Raw genomic sequence first — 20,885 nt, forward strand, 5'->3', positions numbered from 1 at the left:
AATGGTGGCAACGGGCGTTCAGATCGCGTTCCATCACCATTCTCCGAATTATTATTATTAACCGATACATGGTCGTTATCATTTGTTGGTACAGTTGGCAGTGGTTTCTATTGAACGAAAGAAGATATTTATTAGTCCATATGTGAATTTGAGTAGAATTCGATTGGTTCATTACATGTTGTGACTGTAATATTGATGCTAGCCGTGGCGGTGGTCTAGGCGGATCCGTTTCAGTACTATTGTCTTCGTTGTCAATTTTTGGAACTTCGTCATAGTCCCCGAAGGTCTGTTGAAAATGAATACAATTAGGTTTAGGCTTAACGCAAGATGCGTTCAAAAAGACCAGAAAAACATAACGAGAAAAACTCACCGGATCGTTGAAATGCTTGATTCCCTCAATGATTGCTTGATATGAAAAATATAATTGGTCCGCTGTTTGTATTAAGCCCATTCGCGATTGTCGTAGTTCAAGCAACAAATCAAGAACACTTATCTTGTTTTCCCCCTCTTTTTCCACCAGCACTAAGCAACTATCGACTAAACAAAACGTTCCGGATCGTCCGATGCCGGCGCTACAGTGTACAACCGCTGGTCCAACGTCGGAATTCAATGCGCCTGAGTCTCGTACCTTTTTCAAAAATTGCAAAAAGGCCACCGGAGAGCTAGGAACGTAGAAATCTGGCCAGGTGGTATAGTGGAACTGGATTACTTCGCGTGATTTCGATGATTCCGTGTCGGTCAGACGAAATGTTCGCTTCGAAAAGTTTGTATAGTTTTCGCATTTTAAATATTCTACCGTTAGGCCAACATTGTTTAATGCCATTGTGTGCTCCGGTCCGATCCGGTCTGGCCAATACTGATGGCATTTCACTTGTCGCTTTTCAATCACTTTGTTCAGCATGAGAATGGCAGCACAATTCTGTTCCCAAACCATGAGCCAAAAATGGTCAACCGTATTTGGTAATGGGCCCTGTGTTAGTATATACTTTCGATTGGCTTTTTCCATCGTCACTAGATTGGCATTGATATAGTCGATATTGCCACGGCGCAATATGATGCGGGAATGATCATATGGGCTCACATCTTGATATCGATTTAATCGCCGATTGTTCGGTTTGTTGCACTCATTCAACGTGAACTTTTTCTCGGACGCTTGTTGCTCGGATTTTTCCTTGATAGACTGAAAAAAAAAGAATAAACATATGGTTCAGAAGCGAAAGACAAACAAATTCAGTTGACAGTATTTTTGGTCAAGCAAATTTTTTGTTTGTTTGGAAAGAAGCGTAAACATAGAGACGGTCTTCGTCAACAGTCAATTGGTTGAGACTTATTTTCCGCCATCATCAACAAACACACACACACACACATATATATATATATATAACCTTCAGATATTTTCCCTATGTTTTATGCGTGTGTACGTCTATGTTTTGGCTTCTTTCATAAGTTTTTGTTCCTCTCTCGTGTTATCTATGCTAGGAGAAGCGCACCGAAGAAAGCACATGATCAGAAGAGCGTTCTATCGATAGTATGATCCCAAGAAAGGAAGGTACTTCTTGGTACGGGTATAACCTTGTGTTGAATCGCATTGTTGTGTTGCTTTTTTCTTCAATTTTTTTTTCTTCTTCTTCTTCTTTCCTTTGCCATGTATTGAGCTCTTGAGTTCTTGTTACGTCTTACTCACTCTATATCGCTTCGACATGGTGATATAACTGTTCTCTCTGATTTTTCAATACTGGGAATTCGACGAAATAAAAAGAAAAAAGTAAAATGTGTACTAATCGGAAAAAAAGTCTCTTCACAAGAACAACAACAAAAACGAGCATGCATGTTCAGTGTTCACACAATGTGTACAACGAATACAAGCTAGCCAGTCAGCCAAACACACACGCATCCAAATCCGGAGAATACGACGAAATAAAAGGGAACGCAAAGAAGAAGAAGAAAAAGAGGACGTAGAGGAAAAAAAAACTGAGAAATGAACAAACATTGACCAAGCGACGACTCACATGTGCGAGATGTATGTATAAAGCAAAGCCCATCGCATATGGGTGCAATTTTCGTTCGTTCTTCACATTCTTTGGAAAAACGAAATAATGTATACAATTCGACAAACTACAGGATTGCTCATGTTCCGGAGCGTCATGCCGTGTAAATATCGTGTCCTGTATGTATTGAGTCGTCATCATTATCGTCGTCGTCGTCGTTATTGTCGGCTAGTTTCGTGAGAAATAGCATTTTATTCAAATCTACATACACGTATGTAAAATAAAATCAAGCGAATTGCCTCACCACCATATCGATATGACTCCATCATATCGTTTCACTATACACACACATACACATTTTCCGCAGAAATATAAAAAGGAAAAAGAAGTAGTCGAAGTAGAAAAGAAAAAAAAAGAGCCGTTCACCGCGTTGTGTTTGTGACACAATACACTGGCCATATGTATGAATATGTCATGACACTTCAATTGAATTTCACATTGCGTTGGATCTCTTTCTCTTTCGCTCGCTCGCTCGTCGTCAACGATGGAATAATTGGTTCCAAGTCATTGATTCAATGGCATTTTATAATATCTCCATCTGTAAATACAGTAGTAGTTTACATAGCATCGGATTGGAGTACGCATTTGATTTAAAGAATTGCAATACAATCTTCGGCAGCCAAGCAGCACAATTACCGATGTACACATAAAACCCACATCATCCGAATAATATACATATATATATAAAAACGTACACACGATTTGTACGTTCTGAGTCTGTCGTTCATTCTTCGTCTCTATCTCTCTCTCTCTCTCTCTCCCTGTCACACCAACACACACATTCTCTGTGTATACATACATAAGTTTTGCCTTTACTTCTCTTTCGTTTCATTTTTCTAAGCTCCAGAAAAATTAATGGAATTGTATTTGATCTTTGCAAGCGGTGAAGAACGAGTGAAACAGAGCAACAGCGAGATCAATAACAAAAAAATCATGATAATATATATTGCGTCACCAGACACGACAAAACATTATTCAAAGAAACTAATCAAAGGAATTGAAAACAATAATTGGTTATTTCTCGTTTAATTTGTTCGTTTTTTTCTCTCTCTCCTCTTCTCTCTGTTGTCGTTTGTAATAAAATGCATGTTCAGCGGTGGATATCATACGTACAGGTGGAATTGCTTGTGCGCGTAAGAAGAAAAAGTAAAAAAAAAGTATGGCTCGAAGGCAAGAATTGGAATTCTGCGAAAAACGATAACCACACATTAACGCATTTTTATGTTTTCTTTGCTGTTGCTATTGTTGGTGGCAACGCCACCACCACCGCTGCTGCTGCTGCTACTACTATGGTCGTTGTTCGCTCGGATATGTGCGAAAAGAACAGAACAATCATTGAATTTGCTGCGAAAAATAAATAAAGTTGTTCCAGTTTTCACATATTTTCGGCTGAGTGAGTGCGAGTGTAGGCTCTGTTTTTTTATTCTTCTCTCTCTCTCTCTCTCTCTCTCTCTCTTGTAGCTTGGACTTCATACAAATGCATCACACACTCATTTGATTGGCTATGTGTAATTACTGAATCGGAATCGGGATTTGATAAATGCACGATGTGTGTAGCATACAAAAAAAGAATCAAAGTCAAAGCACCGATGCAAACTATATCTGGCTGGCACATTTCACGGGAAGTAATACGAAGGTGAACTAAACCGATCCATAACTTATGGATTAAACCAAGTACTGGAAGCAATTACAAAGAATTCAGAACAATGTTGCACTCAAACAATTCAATGGAAACCCATTGATTCTTTTTAAATCAATCCCCATCGGCCTTTTTTGCATTTGCATTCAACCAACACAATATTTGCTCGCTAACATTAATAATAGAACCGTTTTGCAATTGACTATCCCGACCCAATATGGGGATATGGTGCTGTATTTCTACGATGCGTTGTCCGAGTCAAAATGGTCCACGCAAGAAAAATAAATTGGATTTCAATTGAAATTTCTTTCTCTCTCTCTCTCTCTGTCTCTCCTGCTCGTTGTGCCGCTGTGCGCTTCTTTGAAACGTTCTATGAAAAATTTACGTGTTTTTTTTCTGTCTTTTTTTGAGTTTATCTAGTAAATCCAAATTCACCTGAAATTCAGTCTGCCAACCATTTTTCGAATTTATTTCGGTGTATTCTTTCTCAATTCTACTCGCACCCATTTTTGTTTTTTGTGTTGCTGTGTTTTTTGTTCTGTATTTTGCTCTTTTTCTGTAATGTTGTTTTACACTTCGGTCTTATGCACTTATTTATCGTATGTATCTCTGTGTGAGTATACAATTGAACTTTTTTTTTTGTATGTTTTAAGTTCCTACGATAAATATTGAATCAAATTTGTATTTAAAATAAAATCCGGGAACTATTTTCGTTTTTTCAATTCTATTCATTAGTCAATTTTCACACACGGTTGTCTATGATCAAATTTGCATAGTTTCAATTTCGATATTTGTCGCCTTTTTTTCTCGCTTAACCCGACGTCGTTTTTTCTTCCACAGAGAACTTATACTTTGTCCGACGCTTTTCCGTATATCGAGATTATTGGAATACAGCTCGGTTGGCACCGATACAAAGGCAAATGCATATACTATACTACTGTCAATGATTCAACACACTGAAATGTGAATAATGAATGTAGGGTGTGTTCAACTGTTCAGTGTCTGATGTGAGTATGTTCACCCAGTGTAGAAAATACGATAATTGATTAATGATTTTGCCTTTCTATGTTGATTAAATTATTCAATTGAATGAGTTACTCATGGATTTCTGCGGAAATATTATATTCTTGGATGGTGTGATATTTGAATCATAATGATTCGTCAATCATTTCTGCGAAATTCCCTACAAAACGAACCTTTGACTTTTGGACGATTAGTCGTTGACAAGCAATAACATGTGATACGAAACTGATGATAATAAAACTTCAAACGGAAAAATAACCTAAAAATGTGGTTTCGGTTTTGTTTTGATTGTTTTGAAAAAACGATTACGGCATACACACAATGCTGAAAATTGTGAAATTCGGCCGACGACTATCGGCGCAATACCGAACAATATTAACCAGTTATCCGGCTAAATGGTCATTCGGACCAGAGCAAATTGTGAGCACCTGTTTCCATAATGGTGTCTGTTGCCGGTCAAAAGACGATGATTCAAATCCAAAGGATGAGGATGCATCAAAAGTCGCGCCGAACATTGCTTCCAGATACGAACTGTTCGACGAGCAAAAGGCGGCAGTCATTTTAGATGTCGAAGAAGAACGTGACAAAATGCTCGCGGGTGAATTGGAAATTGAAGAGATCGAAGATGCTGCACCCAATCCTTTTGCAGGACTGAATATAGAACGTGAGTGTTCAACGTATTTACAATGAATCAATCGTCATAGCATTAATCATGTTTATTTTTTAGGTGGAAAGACCGGCGTATTTGATATTGAAGACCTGATAACTGTATTAAGACGTGATAATGCTGAGAATATATTTGTATGCACCGTACCAAAAGAATTAAAATACGTTGATTATATGGTGGTCATAACGGCGCGCAGTCACCGACACATGAAAGCAATAGCCGAATTTGTACGGAAAATGTTTAAAGTCAAGAGGGGCAAAGGCGATAAAATACCAAAAATCGAAGGCAAAAACAGTGACGAATGGCTTGCAATGGATTTGGGAAATATTGCGTTACACATATTCTCGGCAAAAGTACGCAAACAATATGATTTGGAAATGCTGTGGAGTGTCGGACCCAATTATGATACCGAATCAAATAAACCGGATCATCCGATATTGGATATGTTTAACAAGCATTCATTCTTGTTTGGCCAAGCGCCATCCGAAAATAGTTTTAGTAATAGTAGCTCTAGTGGAAGTAATGTTAATTTTGATGATGATCGACATGCGTTGGACGATGTAAAAAATAAATGAATTAGAAGAGAAACAAAAATAAAATTTACCAAATTTTTAACGCCATAAATTTGCTGTTTCACGTTTCGAATGTCACAATAACAGGCATATAGCATGTAGGTGTGCTTCTTTCGTGCAGTGCATTTAGACATTTTTTTTCTCTCAATAAATTCTCATAATTAATCCTTTCTCCAGCTTTCATAGCTTTTAGATTCATTTGTTTTTTTTATTATTCTGTACTGACATTTTCGTTTATTTTTCATTATTGTTATGATTTCTTTCTGTTTTTTGTTTTTATTTTATTTGAAATGCTTCGTGGCAATTTAATTGGTTTTTGTTACAGAAATTATTTTGTTTTTTTTTTTTAAATAATCAAATCAATGTTTCACATTAGATTGGATTTCTGTGTCAAATGACATTGTAAATTGGTTTATCGGCTAAATTTTTTTTTCCTCATCGTTTCATTTTTGATGGATTGGCAACGGATTGGATTGCCCATCTGCAAATTAGTGACGCAATGTTTTTGTTTCTAATTGCGGAATTGATTTTGTGATCCGGAACCCGTTGCTGCGCACAATTCGGTAGTATGATTGTTGCCGCTGTTCTGTCCGCCTCCGACATTTTCACGTGGTTGATTCTGAAAAATTTGAAAGAAGAAAAAATTTGAAACATTTCGAAACAAAGAGTTCAATCCGTACACGATTTTCAAATGGTAGCCAAGCAAACGTTGTTTTATTACCTTGACATGAATTTGATTTTTTAGCACGGCAGCGCGAAGAATCAACATTTTGGTGCGTCGACGGTATTTCTTAGCCACCGATATGGCCTTTTCGAAGGTGCAACTGCGTTGATCTGTGTCTTTGGCGTGTAAGATTTTGTTGTGCGAATCGATGCGAGCTTGAATTTGCCCCTCCAGAATCAATTGCATAACTTCGTTTTCCAATTCGGGCACGCTACGATTGAAGGCCGATGCCATTTTAACCATGTCAGCCGACAAATATGGGCTAAAGTATTGGATGAGCGCACGATTGCGAATTTGTGTGTACAATCCGGAGATGTGCGGTGCCAAATACATATCCAGCATGAGATTGTCCTTGATTTCGTCAAGTAGTTTTAGGCACGATGCATACTTCGATTCGTAAAACTTGAAGATAATGTCGCGCAATTGTGGCTCCAATTCCAAGAACAATTTGAATGAACTGCTTGATATCACGTTCTTTTGCACCTCTTGGCGATCGTATGTGGCTAGGGCACACAAACCACCGTACATCGCCACATTGTTTGGCGAAATAATTTCGGGAAAATCGCAGTGATCGAAGTTAGCCTGTAAAAATGATTTGGCCGCATTTTTGTAATTCTTCTTGGCCAAATATGCTAAGCCAGCGGCGCATTTGAGACGGGTCACAATAGACAGATTCGCATCTAAATTGAAAAATGTACAAAAACAAGAAAGAAAAAAAATGTTGAAAATCGTTTGAATTTTGTACCGCAATCGAAATATTACCTTCTGAAAAGTCCGGTGTACTTTCAGCTTTTGACACGTAGCTCTGAACGTGCGACCAATTTTGCAAGTAAATCGACACTTTGATTACATTCAGGCACATGTTGACCACATGTTTGCCGCTGGTGCAATAGTCACGGGCGCGAGAGTAACATTTGAGTGCATTTGATAAATCACCACAATTCAAATAGTGATCACCTAAATCGTCATGACCACGGCGAATGCTCTCTTTGATCGAGTTCATTCGGTAATTCTTCAAATCATTGTCCAATTTTTCTAGTTTGTGTGCACCTTTTTTGGCCCGCGCTTCAATCCACGACGGATCAAATGCCGGTATGTCCTGTGAAGTTGACTGCATACTACCACCAGCTGCAACGGCAGCAGCCGCAACGTCCGGCAATTGGCCACCATTTGTTTGTGCAACCTAATTGAGTCCAACAACAATACCGTTCTTATTGATCGTTCAAATGAAGAAGAAAAGACTGATAACCAAAGATTGAGTATCAAATACCTTTCGATGCAAATGCTGGTAGAGTGTTACATTATATGTAGACATGACATAGTTTATAGCCATTTTCAGTGCTTCCAGGCGTAGCGATGGACAGTGATCGGCGATGAATATCAATCGATGCAATTTCGCAAGACCCGTGTACGAATTTGCATAGAAATCCAAATCAATCGACGGATTTTCAATGGAATATGTCTCTTCTTCGTTGTTTTCATTATCTTCAGCCGGCGCATCCACCTGCATCGGTTCGATCGGATTCTATTGATCGAAGAAAAATTATGATAAAATGGTTGGTATTGCAAGTCATTAAGACGTTAAAAAACGTCTTCGATTTGTTTTGTCGGCTGTGTATCCTTAAATACATTTGTTTGTTGGTGCTTGTTTTTTTTCCTTCTTTCATGATGATGCATTTTCTTAAGTTTCGTTTTCATCACAATCAATTCACTCAACAAAAAAAAACGAAACAATCTCAATGTTCGATCGAAGTGTCGAGAGAAAAAATGTCGGCGAAATAATCGATTTTTCATAACTCACCAAGTTTTGCAAAGGCATCGTTTACGTGTGTAAATTATATTATGCGAGTATAAATGATAAAAATGGGAAGATTTTCGGTGCGATGAACAAAGATTCCGTATTCAGCTTTTGACATTTACTTGACGTTAGAGTACAAACGAACAACCAATCCACCACACAAAACTTCAAAACACCGCAGCGCCGCTATCAAGTTGCAACTACACACTCACTATTCAAACAGGCAGAATAGTGGGAATACGATGCAAACAAAAAAAAACACACACTTTCGAATTTCGAACTATGGTGGCTCTGACGATGATTTTCGAACAAACCAAAACAATTTTCGAACAACAATATTTGGCAAATGTCAACGACAGAGAATTGGCCATGTAACCAAAAAATTGTTGTACATTCAAGTCAAGAGCAAAATATATCAAATTTGATTGTTAAATTGTCAGAAAAATTAAATTAAATTAAAATGTTTACTTTGTGGTCATTAATTGAAGCGTCGATGCTGTGCCTGAATGCCATTTGCATTCTGCATGAAGAACGATTTCTAGCGAAAGGTAATTTAATTTGCACGAAATAACTGAATTTAACATTCATAGCTACCGGTGGTTGTAATGGGAAGAAATTTAGGTGTTTCTTTTTGATTTTTCGTTTCAGTTGGCTGGGGAGCAAATAGTATGGCTCAAAGCTTTGGCGAACCCACGGCAAAGGCTCAAATCCTCAATATCGTTCGAAGCATTCGCACTGTTGCAAAAAGTAAGTAGAAATTTTTGGCACAACAATTTTTATCATTGATAAATAGATCGATTCTTAATCAACATTTCATGTTTCTCATTTTTCAGTTCCACTTATTGTCCTCAACATCCTGGCGATTGTGATAAAACTAATACTGGGATAGTAGTGTTAGCTGTCTATGGACGTACCAAATTAAAACCAACTCAATTGAATTTCCTTAAATGTTAAATTTGTATTTCCTTTTTTCTTCGTCTAATTAGTTATCAACATAAATAAAACGGAAGCGGTTCATTGAACAACGTTATTTTTTTTTTATATAGAAAACCAAAATCTATTTCTTTTTTGTGATATTATTGAATTTTTGTTCTAGTTTTTGACTATATGCATCCAATTGGTAGGCACATTCCTCGAGCTTGTTCACCGTTTTTTCAATATCATCGATTTGCTCTAAGTACGGCACCTGGAACAAAGCAGATCAAAAGAGAAAAATTAGTTGATCCATCAATTGCATGGTTACATTTCATTTCATCAAATAAAGTGGCATGTACCAGATTATCAAATTTTTCCTTCAGCTGAATAGAAGACGTGGCTAAATTTTCGCTAATCTGTTGCATGTCTGAATATTTGGAAATGCAAGCCCGATTCATTTGCTCCAACAGTTTATAGTCGTCCAACGATGAGTTCATGTCATGGGTTACATAGGTGTATGTTTTCTCAAATGCTTTGGTTGCCAATCGACTCAGTTCGGAATCATATGATTCGAGCGCTTCGAAGCTGGATGTGCTCGTTGATAGGGTTGGTCCGTGGCGCGGTGAGTCCGTCACACCCAAATTATTATTGGAACGATTTTGTGATTCATCCATTTGTACTTGATTTTATATACTCTAATGCTTAGACAAATTATTAACAATCTATTTGGATGAAAAACAAACAGTTCCAAGTTATAGGCTGCTGTTGTTTTTTTCTCTTTCTCTTCTTCTTCTTCTTATTGTTTATGTTCTTTCAATTTCAAACAGACCTGACATAACTCCTATAAAAATACCAATGAACACATCGATTGATTTGAGCATTCGGCACCAGAGAGAGCCAGCTCTAGCTAGTTCGAACCGATTGAACGTGATGCAGGTCAAAACAAACCGATTCGAAATGCACTTACATATCGCGTTTTTTAATGGAAATCGAATCGAAATGATTTTTTTTTCGCCAAAAATGAAGTAGAAATTCGGAAAAGTGTTTTTTTTTTGAAAAAGGTATGAAACGCAATTTGTCGATATAACTAACATGAGCAAATGGAGATAGTTTTGTTTTCTTTGTTTGTTCATACTGAGTGGTAGTGACCATAAGGTAGTGAGCACAACATTTCAATATAATTTATTTTAAATACACCCGCAAACGAATGGTTGGTTTTTGAACAAATTTTCAAACCAAAACATTTTTTCTTTCAAATAAATTCTCAATTGAAAATAAAAGCCAGTGGAATTTGTGTGCCAATTGAAACGGTACAGTTCGAAGGAATGTGTACGTATCCGATGTGAAATCACGTTCGGCAATACCAGCACATTTCAACCGCATTCTGTCTACGCAGCCATTTTGTTTCGAATGTTTTTCGAATGATTTAGTGGGGCTGCGCAGAGAGCACGGTATAACCTCTGTATAATCCGTTCATAAATGGAATTTCTTGTATGTGTTAAAGGCACGAAAAACGCGAGTGAATTTTCAATTAGGCTAAAAACCAATTTTCAATCGAAAATTGTCAACGAAATCGCTAGTTTCAATGAAATAAAATGTGCTGGAAATGAAATTTATCTAAATATTGTGTAAATTGTGCTGTTCAATATTCGTAAAGTGGACATATTAGTGAAACAAAAAAAATTATATATATATATATATAAAAAAAAGGGAGAGAGAGAGAGAGAAGAAAAAGAAGGTTGAGAATTTCTTTGCTTTTAATTTCTCAGTCAAAGCGCAGTGTGTGTGTTTCTCTCTACAGTCTACATATATTCAGATTCATTATCATCGTCGTTCGTTTGTTCGTAGACTCTGCCCATACTAAGTGAGAGAAAAAGAAGAAAAAAAAATAACACAGTCGTCGAACAATAATGTTTCAAGTATTTGGCTAGCAGTGGAAAAGGCCAAGTCGAGTCATCAAATTTCGGAATTATTTGTTGTAATAATGTCGATTAAAAATATCGTAAGTAGCAAAAAAAACCTTTAAATTGCCATTAATTAAACATGTGTAAATCATTTGTGTGTGGAATTGGTATATTTTCCGAAACTAAACATGATAAGTAAAATTGTCTGAAAGGTTGGGTTGACCTGAATATGTATATGTATTTGGTAATATATATATCCCATCGATATGCATATACTCTATACACATTGTGTGTTGTTTGAGTTTGAGAGCTCTGGGTTCACAATACGGAGAGCGCATATATATATGTGTGTGTTATTTTTTTCGCTTCTTTCTTTTATTTAAAACCTTTTTTTATCTTCTTTCTACCACATTTTGTTCGCAATTGCCATTTTCTCGCTTTCGCATTCACCTAATGAAGTTTATAGTAAGTTTTTTCATCATCATCGATGATGATAATGATGATGATGTTTGTGCTATAATGTTTGTAGAGAGTCTAGTACCAGATCAGAAAGAAAGAAACACACAAATCTAACGTAAGAACACACATAAAAATATAACAAAAATAAAAAATATGAACGTACACACATACATTGTGAGTGTTCGCAGTGCGAGCATCCGCCATATTTTTCCATATTTACCGTACCGACAGATCGCTTCTAAGAAGACTGCATTTCTAAACAAATCGCATTTCCAATTCGCCTTTCAATCGCTCTCTTTCGTCACTTGAATCACAGAACACAATGACCATCGCCAAAAAAGGTCGCGCGGCTGGGCCGAAAAAAAAATCTCATCTATATATCGTCATCTCCAGAAAACGTGAAAATCTAGTGGCTTTTCAGTAGAATAGTGTTTCACAGAGCCATGTTCAGCTGTGTATGTTACGGTGTGTGTGCGTGTGTATATGTGTATTTGTGTGGACGACTGTGTGTCGCATTAATGTTAATTGAAACGAAATAAAATGGGAAATTTTCTCGCGACCGCTATGTTTGAGACTGATCTCGACAGAAAATAAAACACACATACACACCAAACCATGTACACTTTCAAATGTAACAATCCACATTCTTCGATGTCTTGCAAAATCTTCGATTCAACAATATTCTATTCTTGTGAGAAAATAATATGTAAAATTCACAATGCGCCGTTTTCATGTGGAAAAATAAAATAACAATCAAAGACAAGTTAATTGCTCTCCAATTAAATGAACATTCTCGAAATAAATAGAATTAAGGTTCTGTCTATCAAAACCGTATAGTTATTCTTTTCTCGCTTGGAATCAAACGGACCCATTCAAACATAAGAAACTTTGGCAGAGCCGAAAAAAAAAACGCAACACAGTTCGAACCGAGAGCAATCAAAAAAAAAATCAATTTTTCCCTATAAGTGTACGTGCATGCGTGTGTATTCGGTGCAATAGGTATAAAATGATGTACATATTTTTCGTGTGATGATTCGATGCAATTTGCAAAATTTTATTCGCAGAGAACTGGAAATGCAGCATAGACTAAAACATTTTTTTTCCATGACTATAGCAACCCTTCCTAATCACTTGCTTTAGTTTGAAAACAATATCCAACTTAAAGAAGAAGTAGTAGTAGTAGTAGTGAAAAATGGAATAGCAACAACTTTGTCTACAAAGACGCAGCTGATACTCCAAATAATAATAATAATAATAATAATAATAATAATAAAATATCAAATAGTATAAAGAAAGTGGAAAATTAGTGCATTTCATCGTACGTTATTTTTTTCGTCCATACATTTGACAGAAGGTGTACATAATGCATTCGGAATAAAATACTATTAAAGCGCTGCCGTAATAGAAAAAGTGAGCGAATCGGTTTGCCTTCAGCACAGTGAACAGTTCAGTGTTGGTTCGGTTGTGTGTAGTGTGCGTAGTAGTAGTAACATATCGTTGCAAAGTATAGTCATGTATGTACATGTTTCTGTCAATGCTCGCATGCATGTGTGCGACGGTGGCTCTCTTGAGCCGAGCTCTCCTCTTTCATTATTAATGTAAATAGACTGTGTGTTGGTTCGGTAATTGCGCTTGTGCTCCACAATAAGATGAAAAAAACAACAACACACAGATTTGATATAGAGTAGATGGCGTCGCTCCTAATACAGTTCCGTCGAGAGAAAATACACAATTTCGGTGTTTTTTTTTCCTTCATAGTTTGACCAGGCACATAAACGTATTTTCTGCTCGGTGTGTGTGTGTGTATGCGTGTGCAGATACTATTTACATGCACCGTTCGTTGCATGGTACTTTTGCACGTATGCATTCGTGACGTCTGATTGCTTGGTATATTGAGAGAGATAAAAAAATCATAAAAATACATCGAGTTTTTATGTGCTTGTGTTTGTTTGCTGCTTTATACATTGGCAAATAGTAGTAGCAGCAGAAAAAAAAAACACATGTGTCCATTCGGTCATGCATGCATAAAAACGGTTCATTTAATTTTCATTTGTGTATGTTTCAATAGAAAATTAATTTGTTGTTTTTATCCTTTCTTTTTCCCATCTCTATCTCTGTGTCGCTGACTCTGTTTCGCGGGCGTGCTTCTTCCACCCAAGACTTAATGACAACGCTTGTTGTGGTGTTATGGCACAGTGTGAAGACGTCGTTAGAAACAGTACCATGGATTCCGAAGTGGTTTACATTAGCGATGACGACGAACGCGAGGATGGCCCCTCGAAAACAGCCAAAACCAAACAACAACAAAACCAACAGCAGCAACAGCAACAACAACAATCCAAACATATTGGCTACCATTACAATGTGTACGAACATTTTAACGTTGTACCGGAATCCGTACGACAGCAATTGGCATCGGTGCAACAGCAAACAAAAGATAAAGAATTACAAAAGCTACAAGAGTTGCAAATCGCCGATTCCAAAGAGGAAGAAGATGTCGTTTATGTGCCCGACGATCACGAAGAGGAGGACCTACTTATTAGCCCAATACAAAAAATCTGTCATGAGATCAAATTTGGCACCAATCTAAAACCACCAACGGAATTCTCGTACAAATTGCTTATCGAAGTGGAAAACCATTTAAACAGCTGCCTGCGAAACGTATCATTCACAACCGAAACAAAAGTATGGAGCTGTGTGCTGGACGAACTGAGTCTCATTCGTATTGCGCACAAAAAGCACATTGACGTATGTATACTTTTCTTTTTTATTTAGCTCATAATCGCATGTGAAATGCGCTGTTGTTCATTTTCATTCGCTCTCTCTCTCTCTCTCTCCCTCTCTCCAAAATGCCCATTTCAATTCGGTTTTTCTTTTTAGCTAAGAGCCGATGCAAAATTCAATTTGATTGTCACCCGGATACTTGGGAAATATATCAATTTTCGGGCGCGCAAAACGGCCGCTAACAAGTTGCTGGGCAAAGAGCAAGTGCTGGAAATCTGCCAGGAAATTTGGCAACAAATCGATACGTTTGTTGGCTCAAATTTCGTTCAAGTAATTATGATCCTACTGCGAACTGATCCAAAAGATTACAAACTGGATGTCGTACTGTATCCACTATTCGATAAGACTCATGAGCTGGTCCTTCGGCAACAGCACCAAACATTTCCGGAAATTTTGATAATTATCCTAGCAGTATTATTCTACAAACATTGGCTGCAGATGTGTACGCGAAAGGAAGACACAAAGAAGCACACATATAAAGCGCTAACGTCGCTGCGAGAGAATTTCGGACGAATGCCACAAAAGCTTGACAAGTACTTCATTGACTTTATGCATCGTGTCGACGATCGATTCAATCATGCTTATCGACTCAGATGGACGATTTGGTATGACATTTACATCTGAAATTTCACTCGTCCATTACCTACATTTTCCATAAATCACATGATTAATTTTTATTTCTCCATTTTCTCCGCCACCAATAACAGTAAATTGTTCAAAACGAAAATCGACGTGGTCGATGCCATACCCAGATTCTTTCGCGAATATGACCGCTTTGTCTTTCAATTTCCCGATAATGGTTTACCCAACGGGGTGAGTTTTTACTTGCTTAGTTTCAGTATCCAAAATCTTACGGTTAAGTACTATACTTACATATTTTCGCATGGTTATTGCATTGCCCGAGTGCAGAGCATTGTAATGATTATGTGAAAGTCGATAAAAATATGTAAGGCAAGGTTTGTAAAGTATAAACTATATTGTTGAAAGAAAAAACAAATATTTTGAGTGTTAATTCGCAAAGAGAAAATTATTCTGCACCGAAAGTTCCTCTCAGTATTGACAAATACCTATTCAAACAAATGCATTTCGTTGTGCGTATACTTTTCTCTTTGTGAACAATGTCACTAAACAAAAACTTCGATCAACTCATCATCGCCCAATCAACATATCATCGAGCACTACTATCAATTTCGCCGAAGCTACTCCTTTAACTCGTAACGGCTCGAACACATTCCTAGGACACCAATTTCAAGAGAATGATTCAAATTGATGACAAATACACCGAAGAATGAGAATAATTGATTTGGAAATTTTGATTATTTTCTACTTCATCTATCATTGTCTCCAATTCGAATCAACCGATTGAGATTACGTTTTTTGTGAATTTTTGAGCAGAGTTAGGGTGATAATAGCCGGTTGATAAAAGAAAAGGAAAGCGTGCTAAAGCGATTTTTGCACGTTTTCGCTGATGTTGCACTCTCATCACTTGGTAGGAATTTAAAAAACATTCATGGTATCATGTGACTGATTTCAAATCACAACATCTGGAAACAAGTTGCTTGGAATCATGTTTAATTTTGATTTCCTAGTCAAGTTTGAGTAGTTTGAGCCATCGGTCTACACAATGAAGATACACAAAGAAAAAATACCAAAAGAAATGTCATAATATCTAAAGAAGAATCATTGAAATTTGCCAATATTGAAACCAAAACGTAGTTTGATTTGATTTGATTTGATTTGATTTGATTTGAGTAAAATTAAAATGAAAACGTAACTTTTTTCCCAAGCCGAATTTTTGATCAATAGATATAAGTTTGACAATTAAATTAAGCGTAACGTAAATGTTGATAACTTTAATTAAGTAAAAGACAAGCAATTTGAATTTACCGCAATCACAAACCAAAAAAAAAAAAAAATCGAATTAAGAATTGAAAGAAAAAAAGATCGGTAACAAAATTCAAATGGTAATTAACCACTCGTTTTGGTTTACTTGAAACTAATAGAGGATTTATTTTGTTGCCACAGAAAACAACAACGCCTAGTACTCATGATTCGGGTAATAAACGGCCAACTTCGATACAGTCATTAAACGACATCAGGCAACTGAATCAGCAGCAACAACAGCAACAACAGCAACTACTTCTGCAACACAGGCACAAGCTGAACGAAGCTGGACCGAACAGTAGCTCAACATTGAATCGAAGTTCATTTAGTTCTAGTACTTTTAATATTAATAACGATAATAGGGATAGTTTTAAAGTAGCAACCACAACAAGCGACACAAGCAACAAAGCAAATCTAGACGACGACGACGATGATGATGATGACATCGATGATGATGATGACATTATCATTGTCGATGAGCCAAAATCAGGTCGCAATAATAGCTTACAAAGTTTCGATGAGAATGCCAATTTCTCGGCAAGCACATCATCGCTGGTTCAATCTCAAAGTAATCGGTCACGCTTGAAATCGCCCGAACCAAAAGAAAATCTAATGTTTTCGTCATCGTATTTCAGTGATTCAAAGCATGCGTCAAGTAGTAGTAGCTTCCGTCAGCATCTAAGCGATAGCATTTCCGATAGTGATGTTGTGATTGATGAATCGCCGGCAATCAATGCAAATCTACCCTCCACCAGCAATCGAAAAAAGCAACATTCGACTGCCATTTCCGGCGGCGAAACCGTTTCACTCGATTCCGACAGTTCGGTCGATATGACAGAGAGTGGCAATCAGAATGAAACGTCCATCATCAGTCAATCAAATGTTGAATTTGCATCATTGCAACAATCCACTCCAATTCCCATGTCTGTTTTTGTCGATGATAAATTCGATAAGCCAAGTAAAAAAGACCACGATGGCCAGTCCGAACCAAGTGCAGCGCAATGTTCAAATGTGTCTTCGCGTCATAGCAGTGCGGCTGCTACTGCTGCGGTCGCCTCTGCAACTGCACTTGGTACAAATCAATTAGTACATGTCAAAACCAACCTCACTTCTAGCACTCATGTTAAAGCCAAGGCTTGTGATAGTATCGTTATCTGTGATCCAAAACAATCACCACTAGACGCAATCAAAAGTAACTACGCGACATGTGAATCCCCGCCTACTTTCGCTTCATCCGAAGAAAGTGCGCCGGCACAATCTTCCAGTCCTCTTGTCAAAAATACACATCTTGATTCTAGTGACACCGATCAGCTTCAATCCAAAATCGAATCCATTCGATTGACGGCCTCACCATCGGTTGAAAGACGAATTTTACCGCGGCGTCGTTCCAAGCGCGGCTCTGTGCTTGATACGTCGTCGTCTTCATCGACTGAAAATAACACAGCAACGCCTACTAACGATAACACATATAAATTTAGATCTGCGTCGCCATACTTTGAACAAGACTATCGACGAAAACAACAACAACAGCAGCAGCAGCAACAACAATCGATAGAGGCGCCGAAAACGGATGATTTAGTTTCACAACCAGATGACATTATTTCAGATTCTGTTTCAGATGTGCGTACGAAAAATGATGAGTCGAAAGTGGACGATGTTGAGGTACAACAGGTTGCGTCCGATGTACAAAGTGTTGATGACAGCAAAGTAATGATGGAAACGAGCGAGGATGTGGTCGAAATAGTGGATGAAGAGTGTGCATCGAGGACCACCGAAACAATTATCATCGAAACGGAGAAATTGACCATTTCCACGCACACCGATAGCACTACCGATAAGCCATCAACGGCTGACAATGAACCAAAATCGGTTGACAAAGTCGACGACACCGAACCAATGGAAGTGACGGAGAAAAAAGAAGAAAATAAAGCCGAACAACAACCATCGACATCAACGAATGAAAATACCGTTACAAAATCACCGCTCACATCGCCGTTGTCTACATCAACGAAATTAGCATCTAAAATTCGTGTAGCTCATCGACTTATTCAACGATCAACGAGAGCCAATTCACTTATCGATTTTACCAATGAAAGTCAAGAGACACGTGACCATTACGATAATTTCTTGGACGGTTTGTACTGTGATCCAACGAAAAAAGTTGATACCAATCAATCGAAGCCATCGTTTACGGTGGTGCGCCGATTCAATGGCATGCGACCGATTCATGAACGGCGATTAACCATTTCAAGCAGTGCAAATAAACCCTACACCAATGAGCCTAGTAAACGTATCGCACCATTTGTAACGAGGTCGTCGTCAATTTGTGAAGAAAGACTGCTCGCTTCGGTAGATAAAACGCGTATTACAGAGAAATTGACTGAAATTCCATTGCCTCCAACGACAACCGAACAGACTGATCAAGTTCCACAGCAAACGCTTACGACAGAAATCAAATCAAGTAGTAGTGAACCAATCGCAATTGAATCGCCCGCTAAAGACGATCACAAATACATGGCAAAGCATGATGTGACCGAAGCCGATCAATCGCACGAAACAACAGTGGTTCTGTTTGCGGATGCGAGTGAAAAGCTACACGATGAACCCGCGACAATTGTTGAAGTGATTCCAACGGTAGACGAAACTAAAGCTGCCGATATTGCTATCGATTCTCCAGTGGAAGCAGACAGTAAAGCATCTGCGAGCGAAACACCCGAAAGTGCGACCAAACAACCGGAACCAGTTGTTGAGGTACAAACGAGCAATGTGCCCAAAGATAAAGAGGATCTGACTCACATGGGGTTCGAAGTAAACAAATTGATTCAAGAAATTGATGAGATTAAAGAAAAAGCGAATGCATTATCTTCCACTGAAGACATTATTACCAGAACGACCACCACTGTTAATGCATCCAATGAATCCGAACAAGTGCAATCCAAAATCGAATCCATTCGAGCAGCATCGCCGATTGAAAATAAACGCTCACCGGTTCCACGGCGTCGCTCCAAACGGCTATCGCTCCTTGAGGAAAAACGAGAAACAACGGCTGTTACACATGAAACACCGACAAAACCATTGGATCAAATTGTCGAACGAACAACAGAAGAGAAGAGCGAAAGCAAAATCGATGAAGAGCCTAGAACAATTGACGAAGTCGATAAAGAATGCGCGGTTCAAGCTGAACAAATTCCATCCATTAGCAAAGAACCGAAGAGTATCGATATGCCACTATCTGAACCAATCGGTGAAAAACCACCACCAAATGATTTGGCTACAGATGAAACAGAACCATTGCACATGGATATCGAAGTGATTGACTCACCGGAAGACTTCATGTCGAGAGATGATTCGGTCGACTTGGATTCATCGGAACAAACATCAAAAGCCATCGATAGTGAAATCAAGGATGAGGTAAAAACAGTCGAAATTCTTGACGATGAGTCAATGAAGCCAGAAAAAGAGCTCATAGCACCAATTGCAATGGAAGAAACGGTAGCTGAAGTGGAAAGCACTGAACAAACACATGAGATTGTGACTCAGGAAGTACCAAAAGTAGCCAGAGAAATAGAAAAAATGGACCATAGTGAAGAAATTGCTGAAGCGCCGAAACCGGAGGACGACACTGTTGAAATAATCGAACAAACCGTTGAATCGATGGAAGATTTGGAAAGTCGTCATTCAAGTAGCTCGAGAACGACCGACAAAGAATTCTCCGTCATTGTTAAAATCAAAGACAGAGAGGCAAAAGACAAATCGACCACCGATGAGTCGCAAGAAATCGCCGTAATTGTTTTCAATGAAGATGAGGACGAAGAAAACCAAATGTCCGATTCCGATGAAAAGTATTCGACGATCAGTGTTGACTTCGATGATGAGAATGAAAATGATGAAATTTCCGTGATCGAAATGCACGATGAGAAGGACGTTGCGGAGGTTAAGACTGACGCTAAAGTTGAATCGGTGGCTGAGCCCGAAGCTCAAGTGGAAGCAAAGATTGACGAAAAAGAAACTGAACTTTCGGTCATCGTTTCAAATGTCCAGAGAGATATTTCGCCGGCATCGCCTTCACCAACGATCGAAGGAACAAAGACTGTTGAAATGATCGAACCGATCGAGGAAATGGAGCCGATAGAATCAGTTGAGCCAATTCAAATTGAAACAGTAGCGGAACCAACTCAAGCCGAAACAATTCAAACGGAGCCAACTCAAACGGAGCCGATTCAAACGGAACCAATTCAAGCCGAAACAATTCAAACAGAGCCAACTCAAATGGAACCAATTCAAATTGAGGCCATCAAACGTGTCGACGAAAAGAAAATTGAACCAACCGTCGAATCAATTGAGCAAATTCAAATGCAACCATCGATCGAACGTGTAGTATCAAGCGAACCACTTGAATCAAATGAACAAATTGAAGAGATCGAGTCTCCTGAAGCAATCGAAACAATCGAAAAAATTGAGCCAATAA

General features: G+C 38.1%; 6 protein-coding genes across 6 annotated transcripts; 3 read left to right on the plus strand and 3 right to left on the minus strand.

Moving 5' to 3' along the window:
• Window positions 1–2: 2 nt before the first annotated feature.
• LOC129579359 (tyrosine-protein phosphatase non-receptor type 61F-like) lies at window positions 3–4,665 on the minus strand (the record flags this gene model as incomplete). The annotated part of the gene is made up of 4 exons (XM_055469396.1): window positions 4,123–4,665; window positions 371–1,180; window positions 176–286; window positions 3–107 (listed from the first exon to the last, which is right to left on the minus strand). Coding segments are annotated over exons 1-4 (1,098 nt in total), but the record flags the coding sequence as incomplete, so codon positions are not given.
• Window positions 4,666–4,997: 332 nt separating this feature from the next.
• LOC129578569 (uncharacterized) lies at window positions 4,998–6,001 on the plus strand. Its single transcript, XM_055467336.1, has 2 exons — window positions 4,998–5,374; window positions 5,438–6,001. The coding sequence occupies exons 1-2, from the start codon at window positions 5,032–5,034 to the stop codon at window positions 5,950–5,952; spliced, it is 858 nt and encodes a 285-aa protein (XP_055323311.1). The 5' UTR covers window positions 4,998–5,031; the 3' UTR covers window positions 5,953–6,001.
• A 109-nt stretch (window positions 6,002–6,110) lies between these two features.
• LOC129578568 (COP9 signalosome complex subunit 1b-like) lies at window positions 6,111–8,736 on the minus strand. Its single transcript, XM_055467335.1, has 5 exons — window positions 8,475–8,736; window positions 7,944–8,198; window positions 7,436–7,856; window positions 6,671–7,353; window positions 6,111–6,568 (listed from the first exon to the last, which is right to left on the minus strand). Exons 1-5 carry the CDS (start codon window positions 8,490–8,492, stop codon window positions 6,461–6,463), a joined length of 1,485 nt encoding a protein of 494 aa, XP_055323310.1. The 5' UTR covers window positions 8,493–8,736; the 3' UTR covers window positions 6,111–6,460.
• Window positions 8,737–8,798: 62 nt separating this feature from the next.
• LOC129578571 (immediate early response 3-interacting protein 1) lies at window positions 8,799–9,496 on the plus strand. Its single transcript, XM_055467338.1, has 3 exons — window positions 8,799–9,019; window positions 9,120–9,218; window positions 9,305–9,496. Exons 1-3 carry the CDS (start codon window positions 8,932–8,934, stop codon window positions 9,358–9,360), a joined length of 243 nt encoding a protein of 80 aa, XP_055323313.1. The 5' UTR covers window positions 8,799–8,931; the 3' UTR covers window positions 9,361–9,496.
• On the minus strand, window positions 9,405–10,599 carry LOC129578570 (biogenesis of lysosome-related organelles complex 1 subunit 2). The gene is made up of 2 exons (XM_055467337.1): window positions 9,746–10,599; window positions 9,405–9,657 (listed from the first exon to the last, which is right to left on the minus strand). The coding sequence occupies exons 1-2, from the start codon at window positions 10,058–10,060 to the stop codon at window positions 9,529–9,531; spliced, it is 444 nt and encodes a 147-aa protein (XP_055323312.1). The 5' UTR covers window positions 10,061–10,599; the 3' UTR covers window positions 9,405–9,528.
• Window positions 10,600–10,798: 199 nt separating this feature from the next.
• LOC129579360 (calponin homology domain-containing protein DDB_G0272472-like) lies at window positions 10,799–20,881 on the plus strand (the record flags this gene model as incomplete). Its single annotated transcript, XM_055469397.1, has 5 exons — window positions 10,799–11,388; window positions 13,909–14,497; window positions 14,630–15,138; window positions 15,241–15,346; window positions 16,559–20,881. Coding segments are annotated over exons 2-5 (5,499 nt in total), but the record flags the coding sequence as incomplete, so codon positions are not given.
• Between the last annotated feature and the right edge of the window lie 4 nt (window positions 20,882–20,885).

This window comes from Sitodiplosis mosellana, unplaced genomic scaffold (assembly GCF_009176505.1).
Source record: "Sitodiplosis mosellana isolate CC-2019 unplaced genomic scaffold, AAFC_SMos_1.0 Smas_scaffold_6226, whole genome shotgun sequence".
NCBI classification, from domain to species: Eukaryota; Metazoa; Arthropoda; class Insecta; order Diptera; family Cecidomyiidae; genus Sitodiplosis; species Sitodiplosis mosellana.

What these genes read in the sequence shown, in the direction of transcription:
- LOC129578571 (XM_055467338.1), top strand. Translation starts at nt 8,932, where the DNA reads ATGTTTACTTTGTGGTCATTAATTGAAGCGTCGATGCTGTGCCTGAAT. An exon ending in AGAACGATTTCTAGCGAAAG is followed by an intron (nt 9,020 to 9,119) that starts GTAATTTAATTT and finishes TTTTCGTTTCAG; the next exon opens with TTGGCTGGGGAGCAAATAGT. An exon ending in CATTCGCACTGTTGCAAAAA is followed by an intron (nt 9,219 to 9,304) that starts GTAAGTAGAAAT and finishes CTCATTTTTCAG; the next exon opens with TTCCACTTATTGTCCTCAAC.
- LOC129578570 (XM_055467337.1), bottom strand. Translation starts at nt 10,060, where the DNA reads ATGGATGAATCACAAAATCGTTCCAATAATAATTTGGGTGTGACGGAC. An exon ending in AGGAAAAATTTGATAATCTG is followed by an intron (nt 9,658 to 9,745) that starts GTACATGCCACT and finishes GCTTTGTTCCAG; the next exon opens with GTGCCGTACTTAGAGCAAAT.
- LOC129578569 (XM_055467336.1), top strand. Translation starts at nt 5,032, where the DNA reads ATGCTGAAAATTGTGAAATTCGGCCGACGACTATCGGCGCAATACCGA. An exon ending in TGCAGGACTGAATATAGAAC is followed by an intron (nt 5,375 to 5,437) that starts GTGAGTGTTCAA and finishes TTTATTTTTTAG; the next exon opens with GTGGAAAGACCGGCGTATTT.
- LOC129578568 (XM_055467335.1), bottom strand. An exon ending in ACCAGCATTTGCATCGAAAG is followed by an intron (nt 7,857 to 7,943) that starts GTATTTGATACT and finishes GGACTCAATTAG; the next exon opens with GTTGCACAAACAAATGGTGG. An exon ending in TACACCGGACTTTTCAGAAG is followed by an intron (nt 7,354 to 7,435) that starts GTAATATTTCGA and finishes TTTTCAATTTAG; the next exon opens with ATGCGAATCTGTCTATTGTG.